The sequence below is a fragment of the Otolemur garnettii genome, unplaced genomic scaffold (assembly GCF_000181295.1).
Source record: "Otolemur garnettii isolate 467f Iridium unplaced genomic scaffold, OtoGar3 scaffold00014, whole genome shotgun sequence".
Lineage (NCBI taxonomy): Eukaryota > Metazoa > Chordata > Mammalia > Primates > Galagidae > Otolemur > Otolemur garnettii.
In genome coordinates, this window is record NW_003852409.1 from 5,947,335 (window position 1) to 5,957,243 (window position 9,909).

The window sequence follows — 9,909 nt, forward strand, 5'->3', positions numbered from 1 at the left end:
ACCAGCTATAATCAGTGGGATATGTGATGCATTCCACAAAGTTGTTTTGTGTGAGTTTGAAATCAATCTAACGGAGAGAACTTTACACAGTTATCAAGAGGATGACTTGATCCTGGATCAAGGATCCCTCGATACCCCAACCAACACACACACCTGTGGTGGGATTAGGCCCTGCTGTTGGACGCACATTGAGCATTTAGTACAGGACTTTGTTTATGCTGCTCACTCTTATTATAGGGCAAGCTTTAGCATAATTTTGTTGACTCGGGGGTAAATAGACTTGGGCAGGTGGTTTGGGTTTAGCTATTAGCTATTTCTGACAGTTGGCTGGGAAAGCCAGCTGCCCAGCACTGGGGGATAGTGGAACCTGTGGAACATTGGTGAGAGAAATCACTAGATCCATGGAAAGCTGGATTTAGAGGAAGTTCTAGTTTAGAAGAGCAAGGAGGAGCCCTGATCCCAACAAGCTTGAGGTCCAGGAAATAAAAGGTGAGCTTTCAAAGTCTTTTTCAGATAATCAAAAAGGGTGGTGAGTAATTTTTTGGCAGTTAGCTTATCTCACTACAGAAAAGCTCGATGAATGGGCTTCAGGAATACCTGCAACTAGCACACCACATGTTTGTGGTGTTTGTATTTTATTAATAATTTTTTTTCATACCCTTAAAGGAATTTTGAAACCTTACAAACCTCAAGTTAGGAATCAATGTCAATTTCAAAGATTATTGTAGAAGTACTAGAGGGTTCTCATTTAAAAGAGAATTTCTGATCTGTATAGATCCTACCCCCTTGCTTTGTTTTGTGATACCTCAGGCATGCTTTAGGCATATGCCTTCATTATACACTCGGTTCTTCTGTAGGGATCTTTTTTCAAAGGTATTGAGCTGTTCTGTAGCTATTACATTCTTACATGAATTTCCATTGTGAGTCCTTGCTTTTGCTTATTCCCTGTTTAGAGCTACAGGTATCCTTGTTCTTGAAGGGTAGGAGTTCTGTGCACCTAATGTCCGTGACACCAGAGTAATGAGTATGACTAGATATTGTGAAGGTTCTGGACTGGAAACAGTCCTCTGTTCTTTTAGATGGCAATGCTAATTCTTAGAATAAGCATATACTGCTCTCACTATTATGTGCTGGTGTGGAATGCTTTTAAATTTTGTTTCTTAAAGTTATTTCTGAGGACTGTTAGTAACCAAAGTCACGATGGGTCTGTAGAAAAGTTGATTAGTTACTATCACAAAGGTCTACTTGACTGATGTATGATAAGACAGCTACACTGAGATTGGGAAGAAAACTGGTGGGTTTTGTGCATGTTGGATTGGGGTTTAAACAATAGGAAACCCCTGTTGTGGAAAGGCTTAACAGATTTCCTAGATCTTAAAGTTTGGAAATACTTAAGAATTGTCCCATCACAAAGAAAAATTGAGCTCTACCTTCTGGGGATTTCTGCCCAAGCTTGGTCTCTTCCTAATGTTAGCTATTGAAGTCTTTTTTATAGCATACTTCACAGTTACTAAAATTAGGACATGGAAAGGACAATTACTAAAATTAGGATGCAGAAAGTTCCAATATGTAGAAGAGGCACAGAATATTCAGTAAAGGTGTCTATGAGCAAGTTAATTTCAGTTCCATGTTTCTGCTGCCCAATCTTCAGAAGTCCGGTCTATTGGGCCAATGTGTGAATTTGAAGCTTCTCACTCTTTTTGTTTTTCTTATTGTCTAAGTGGAAACAACCTTTCCTCATATTAAAGTAACTCTTCACATTTGGATTATGCTAACATACGTGATGGCATTTTTAATTACTTTTGTAGTGACAAAAGGAATTATGAATTCTGAAACTAACACCGCTATAGAGACAGCCCAAGACAGCTGAGGCTTCTTTCATGTAGGTTAATCTTTTTTTTTGAGGAAAGGCATATTTACATAACTACAATAGTGATGTACTGTGTGGATCCCAAATTATAGAAATTTATGAAATGGAGAATGGGGAGCTCAAAGGGACCTCAGACTGTATCTTTATTTTACAGATGAGGAAATGGGCTCCAAGGTCACTCTGTTTAGCCACAGATGAAATACGACTATCAGACCTCTGCCAGGCCTTCTTTTATCCTAAGTACAGACTCTACCGATAGAGTACTTGTCACCACGTAAATAGTATGTAAAAACATTTTAAGTCATTTTGAAGTCTTTCTGAAGACATAGGAACCTAGTATATTTATCCTTGGTAGTTCTAATTTAAGGAGGCTGTCTTTGCCAGGCCCTGGATTAGGTTTCTGAATTCATTAAGAGTTCATTTAGCACCTTGCTGTGAAGTAGAATTGAATCAAAGAGTTCTTAGATTTCTCCTTGCTCTCTCAATCTTACTGTGCATTTGCTGAGTGCATACTGTGATTTCAGGCACTGTGTTAAATACATTTCTTATAAAGTCAGACTTGTCTGGGTGCGGCTGGGCCACGTATTAGCAAGTTACTTTCCTGCATTTCAGTTTCTTCATCTATAAAATACGTCATAGGGTTGTATTGAGGATGAAATGAATCAGTGTATAGGAGACGTTCAGATAGTGCCTGGCACCCAGGTGAAGTGAACCAATAGAGAGCAGAACCTCTGAGTTGCCATCCAGGGGACTGTAACAAAGTGGTCAACACCAGGAACTAGGCCTACTGTGCCAATAGATACACATGGGGCATGATGGTTAATGAAAATTAGATAAACTTAAAGAGGTGGTGAAGGTAGGGAAAGCGGTCAGTTATGGAGATTCTACTGTATGTGAGACATTCAGCGTGGTGCCTGGCACTGATTATTATTGTTGGAAATAAATTGATAGGTCAAATTTTCTTTCCCGCCTACATTTTCTTCCATTTCTAAGAAAAAATGAGACTGACAGCTTCCCTGAAATCTATGTCGCATGTGTTTATCCATGTCTCTCTTTTTCCTGTCCTGGTTACAGGATATCATGGCCAATTCATCCCATAACACGAAAGGTTTACCTGTATCTGCTCACTGCCTTGCCAATGAACAAAATGTGTGTGAGTGACAGCCAGCTCCACCTAGTGGTGAGGATCCCGGTCTTTGAATCTGTCCCTGTTCAGTTTAAAATCCTTGAGTGGTTCCTGTAGTCTTCAGTACACAGATCCAGTTTAGCACAGTGATCTTGCCTCTGCTTTTCTCTTTCCAGTTTTTATAGTTTGTCATCTACCTTGATTGAGCTTAATGTTTCTGTCATAATGAACTATTTGATGTTCCCAGTTTCTACATTGCTGGGGTTTCCCAAATCTGGATTTTGCACATGCTGTTTCTTTTACATGAGTTACGTATTACCCACCACCACGTCTCTTTGCCTCACATGTGCGCACACACAGTAAGTGTCGTTGTTGCTGCCGTAGCACCCAGTAGGTGTGTGTTATCAGAGTACACACCGTGCTGTGTTGACAGTTTGTAGCCTCTCACTAGACTGAGCTCCATTGGATCAGAATCTGTTCTTTATCTTTCTGTCTCTGGCAGTGAGCCCAATGTCTGGTTCCAAGTAGGCAAACAAAATGTTAAAGCCCGAATTATATAAAACATCTGTAGGTAAGTTGGTGGTTGAATTAGGTTATAATAAGTTTGTATTTTTATGGTATTTGACTTGGTTCTATTTTAATAGAATGTGTAAAAGAATGTATCAGGCTGGCAAATTTGCCAGTCGCTAAAATGCTTGGATCATCAGAAACCACTGAGATGCCTGGGACTGTGGGGCTGCTAAGTGATTTGTCACTGTGTCCCCCTAGTTCTTGACTAGACGAGAAAGCAGAAAGAAAACATGCTGGAACACTATTTCTGTGACTTAGGTGGTACAGTGTTGAGTTAAATGGCCTAGTGCAGGTGTAGTTATAATAGCAGCTTCCACTGTGCTCTGTGGAGGTGGGGGCCAGGCTGAGGCATTGGCAGGAGGTGCTGAGGCAAAGGGACTAACAGGGGATTAGAGGAAGAAGAGGACGTTGTAAGGCAATGATCAGAATCCTGACAATAGTGTATAGTTGTACAGGTCTCTGCCACTACTGTTAGCTATGTGACCTTGAGCAAGTTAGGCAATTTCTCTGACCCTTGGTTTTTCATCTGTTGTCTAAAGAGCTTGTTTGCCTCCCCTAGACAACATTGCTAGCACCTATTTCATGGGATTGTTAAGATGAAATGAAATTGTGATTTGTAATAAGTGCCCCCAAATATTAGATATTACAGTACTGCCTGTTTATAGGTAGTGAAAAGGTCAGATTGTGAGATGGTTTTTGAAATTAGAGACCATACCCATCTTGTTCACTGTTGTGTCTCTAGCATTTGGCACCTAAATGGAAGCTGTTTAGCAAATGTTTGTTGAATTTCTAAATGTGGGAAACTTTAAATGATCAGCGTTTTTAGAGATCTCTGAATATTGTGGGTCCTTTTTTCTAGAATATCTTTCTCAGATGAAGCCATTTCATTTCCACTTGATGATGCATAGGCTGTGATTTTTCAGCATATCTTGTGTTACTTCCTTGGAGTATACCAAGGAAAAAACATAAATGACAGTATTAATGGGTCTCCTGTTCAAGGAAGTTGCTGGTGTGACAGCAGCATTTGAATCCCCAAAGTCAATGCCAGCGGTACAGACAAAAGAAAAGTTTCTATCCGAACATTTATTTCACATCATAGAAACTGAAGATGGAAAAGACCTGAGGACATCTAGTCCATCCACATGGTTGTACAAGAAAAGTGGCTGGAGCAAAACAGCCTGTTCACTTCATGCTCACAAGACAGCAAGTCCGTTCTTCCCAGAGCGGAGCGATTGCAAACACGTTAAAATGAAGACACAATGCAAATACTCTTCACAAACCTTAAGAAAATACTTATCAGTACATTATTTTCATAAAATGATTAGTAACTAAATTTTAAAAAATGAGGGAGGGAATCCTGGATTCGAAGAACGTATTAGGTGGGTAAAGAAAGGAATAACGAAACAGTGCAGATAGATGGTGGGGTGATGGTAATGACTAGAAAGCAATTTCTGAAGACCGATTGGGTTTTCTGGTTTGCCTATCAAAAATAGGAGTTGGGAGGAAAAGAGGCTCTAATGTAGTTTCTCTCCCCTGTCCTCTCTGTCTACCCCAAGGAAGCGCTTCCCTTGCTCCAAGGCTCTAATAGACTCAGCACCCACATGGACACGTCTGTCCCCCGGATGACACAGTCTGTCCCCGGATGACACAGTCTGTCCCCCGGATGACACAGTCTGTCCCCGGATGACACAGTCTGTCCCCCGGATGACACAGTCTGTTCCCGGATGACACAGTCTGTTCCTCTTGCCACTTGTTCCATTTACCACTTCTCTGTCTGGAAGAGAAGCAGTGGCTCCTGTATGTGGTTTGTGCAATAGCAGACTTCATGAATAAGAGAGTTATCTCCAGGCACGTTAAAGACCTCAGCTGCTTGTGTCCCTGTGACTGCCTCACTTTGCTGTCCTGGTCATTCTTTCAACTTGTTGTCAATTGTTGGGGGAATCCTCTTTCTCCTTTGCCTTGAGGCAGACACACACTAGGGCTCTAACTTGTTATTATTTACAGGAACCAAGTAGCTATATCTGTTCCAACTCACCAATCATGCTTTGCTGTGTGCTGTTTGTGCCAGGAAGTGCCCATTGGAAAACGGAGTTAGGTTTTTGTGACACAGTTTATCACATTCCAAGTTTCCCAGCACCAGAGCCTGGAGGAGAATGGGGTCCTTCTGATCTCATGAAATGAAAGCCCAGGCGAGGAGGTTAGGTAGCATCCCTTCCACCTGAAGGCTTCTGATCTTTGTTTTTTTTTTTTTTTTTTTTGAGCCTGAGGGGAGTTGAAAGAACAGAAAGGAGGTTTTCAAGGACCCACCATTTCATGACGTCTTTTTACAAAACACAACACACTGTCTCACAAATTGCAAAACACTGTTCAGTTACTACCGATAAAAGTAACCATTGCTACTTAACATGAAGATTGCTTCATTTCAACACAAGCAAGTATGGTTTTTCTTTATTCAGAACGTGGAGGCATTTCAAGCAATGTTGATGGCGGTCAGCCTGCCTTCAGCCTCTGCTCTGCTTGCTGCGTCCTGCCATCGTTTTGGCCAGGTGGAGCCTCAGGAGATACTTGAGGGCATGCACTGGTCATCTAGTTTGTGGATGGGCAGCGCGGTCTGGCATGGGATCACCACGGCTCAGAATGCCTCAGTAGAGAAGCTTAAGGTAAACCCGATATACAAAAACCCAAACTTACAAAACAGATACATTAAGGGATAATTAATTGCATTACAAAAGGGTTCTTTACTTTACAAAAGAATTCACCTCTGGGTTCCCTTAAATAGCCAGCTTCTCAAATACAGTCAAATACGAGTTGAATTATAAAAATGTCCATGAACAACATTAGGAGCATGGCTGTAATGGGAATTGAGGTACACCTGTACATCAGACTTCTAGGCTGTGCAGAGGTTTGGGGGCCGCAGACTACCACGGTAGAATCTACAGCGTCTTTGTTGCAGGTCGGTGGGGATGGCTGAGGGGTGGAATCTTCCAAAGGCAGCTGCAAACCTACTTAGGGGACTGGGTGAGAATGTAGGGGTGTAGGGCATTTCAAGGCAGAATTGTCCTTTTCTGTGTTCAGAGCTCACCTGTTCTCTCAGTGTTGAACTGTTTCATCTGCGAGGTTGATGAAGTCTAACATGAGAGCCCTCCCATGCATCCTTTATTAGTACATCTAGGCCTACCTCCACCCCAGGGTTTTATCAGCCAATTATGGTTTTATCTAATTACACCTTAAGGTATTATCTTTCCTTGGGGGACTGGGTAGTTCTTGGTAGAAATGCAGACATTTTACCCAAAAGTAGGGGGAGAAATTTTCTGATTGAGACCCTTTTCGGATGATCTGCAGCTGTTAAAAGGGCACAGTGCCTAGCACTGGGAGTGGACTCGCTGAAGGTATTCAGATTGCTTCAGTGCATGGTACTAAGTAGACAGAGCAAGTAGTAGATAGATAGATCTCCTAAACCGTGCCTGGGGTGGTGGGAGTGGGCATGTGGAAGGAGAATCAGATTTGTGCTGAAGTTAAAAAAAACAAACTCTCAAAAAGTCTCCCTCTTCATGATCTTCCCCATACCTGGCGGCAACTAAACTTCCAGAACAGTGTCTCTGCAAGGGCAATTTTTGGATCACCTGGGATGTTGGGGAGCAGTAGGTTTCTGAGCCCACCTGCACGTCCCCACCCCCATATTCTCTGGGGAAGGGTTCTGGCCACCGGCATTCTGATGAGTTTCCTAGATGCTTCTTATCTATACTAACATTTGGGAACTCAAGTTCTAGAATTCCCACTTTTCTTTCCTTCTCTCCCTGCCTAAGCAGTCTTATGCTGGGAAAAGGATGTCTAGGCAGAGAGGGGGCCGGGTCACACATATCTTTGGGGGGCATTAGATGGGGCCTGGTGGATATGGAGAAGGGTCAAAACCTGTTCATAGCTCCCCAGAGGCGAGCGGGTGAAGATGGGATATTGACTTGGTGGTATCTATACGATATGCAGAGCACGGGGCAGATTCCTGAAGGTTGAAGTTTGTGATGTTCACAGCTTGGAGGTTCCCTTTTGGGATTCCTGTGCCAAGAGATAGGTGAGTGCTGATCTGAAAATGGCCTGGTGTGTGGTGTGCAGAACATTTCACTTAATCCGCAGTTCCAGCCCACGTACTCTGTGACAGAGAATAAGCAGGCATATTCCAGGTCCATCTTAAGGCCACGCCTTCTTTGCTTTGCTTTTCCTTTATAAAAGGCACACATTACAGTGGGGATGCTCAATTAGATTAGAAATATAGTCATCTTCATTCTTTAGCCAAATTGTCGTTTTGGCTCAGGGTTTTTGTTCTAAAAGCTTCGTGTGCATTTTTAATGCCTCTTTGACCCGTCTTCTGTCCCCACTCACCATATCCCTGTCCCCTTTCCTAGTGCTGTGGATGCGTGTTCCTACTAAATGTTCAAATGGAGTCAGAGAGCCAGAACCTTCTCTTGTCTGATCCACTCACTCCTTGGCCTGCTGTGACGCTATAATGAGTTGGGTTACTCTCCCAAGTGAGGAGGGCCCTGCTTTTACCCTGCTCCCCATTCAGAATGTAGTAGGAACAAATCTAGGTCAGAGAGCCGTATCAAAACCTACCACCCTGGAAAATCCTGTTCTATATTAAGATCAAAACCAACAAACCATTAAGACATAGGTATGTGAGTAACAATTTTATCTCTTGTTCATAGTGCAGAGAAAGGGCTAAAAACCAGAAATGTTACTGTGGCACCTTGTGAAAAGGTTGACAGGAGCTAGGGCTGTCCAGTTATGCACAGATCCCTTACGTGGTGCTTACTCCTGATTAATTTAAGATTCTTGCCATGAGAAAGACTCCTATCCTGGAAACACAGGGGGTGAGCTTGGGAGAGCTGCTGCCGCACTGAAGCTGGGGAGAGCAGACCTGACCTCTAAGAAGACCTAGCCCTCGGCCTCCCCACACCTGTGTCCTGTGTCTGACAAAAGAGCATGACAAAGGTCTCCAGGGCTCAGAGGAACACCAGGAACTGAGGGAAGGGAGCAGTGTGGTCACCTAGGACTCACACGTCCGATTTGTCCTTTGATACTCTTCCAACTCTGTTTTCCTGCTCACGGCCAGCTGCAGCTCCTGCCGGATCACCTGAATCTGCTTCTCCAGCTCTGAGAGCTCCTGCATCACTGAGTTCCGAGATACGTTCAGGGAGTCTGCTTTCCCATTAGTGGTCAGCAAGGCCGGGAGCTCTCTTCTCCTAGGTGGGAGAGGGATGTCCTGGTGGCTTCGGATGCCCAGCTGGTTTTGTCCTTCCTCATCACTAAAGATGCATTTCCGCCGGTCGTCGTGACTCAGATTGGAAGTGTTCCACACGGCGAGCTGACGGGGGCCCACGTTGGACCTAGGAAACAGACAGTTTAGATTTACTTTCCATCCTGCAGCTCTCAAAGTGCTGTTCTCCATCTGTTAGCCATTTCCTATGTGAGTAATATGCATTTAAGGATGAAGTAACAAACCAAGGACAGACTGCCCGCCAGAGTGGCCTGGGGACAACAGGAGCCACGAGCTTCCAACTGAAGCTCGGGGTCTTATCAAGTCTTATACTGCTCTGAAACATGAATAGGGCACCGTCTGGAAGGCTGACGGCACAGGAGTGGCATGCTCTTCTGTGAAGAATCTTAGGTGGATTTATTCCCCCTTCCTGTGGGTGAAGCTCAGAGCAGCACTGCCTTGAAACTGTCTGTGGCTGTAAAGATGGTGCCTTAGTTAAAGTGAAAATCTGTTTATTCAGATGTTGGACTCTAAGCATCAGCCTGTTGATAGATACAATAGGGCCTATCCTTCATCCCACAGGACCACTCCAATGTTTACCACTTGATTTTAGGGAGAATAAAAGCTTATTAGCCCCAAGTTTCTGCAAAGTGTTTCTCTTTATAGGAATGACTTTGTGTGCATTGAGAATGACAGGTCAGGTCTGATGCTTAAAAAATAAAAGAAGCCCTTATTTTCCTGCTGGGGTGATGAAAGCCACATAGAAACAGCTTGGCAATCTTGCTTTAGCCTTGCATTGTGCCACCTACACCCTTGAGGAGAGATGGCACTAGACAGCAGGAGAGTTGCTGACAGATAGTGACGGAGGAGGGTGGACCATTTCTGAAATGCACTTTGACACGTAAGTACGAGGAGGAGTTCCTCCCTACGAGCACAGCTTAAAACCCGAAGCAGCACAACTTCTAATTCCTTGTACCCTAAAGAAGGAAAGGAGGAGGAGGATTATGACCATTTTTGCCATCTCCACAGGACAACATGAAGTGGAAACATGCTGTTAATTCCTTGTGTTTTTGTTGCCTCGCATGTAACTGA

General features: G+C 43.5%; 1 protein-coding gene across 1 annotated transcript in view; it reads right to left on the reverse strand.

The window, feature by feature from the left end:
• Positions 1-8,235: 8,235 nt before the first annotated feature.
• The window catches only part of GRIN3A (glutamate ionotropic receptor NMDA type subunit 3A), a 171,799-nt gene continuing 170,125 nt past the window's right edge, over positions 8,236-9,909 (reverse strand). Inside the window, exon 9 of the mRNA XM_003785185.2 lies at positions 8,236-8,947. Within this exon, the coding sequence (XP_003785233.1) occupies positions 8,608-8,947 (340 nt within the window). The 3' untranslated portion in view covers positions 8,236-8,607. The remainder of the gene's footprint in view (positions 8,948-9,909) is intronic.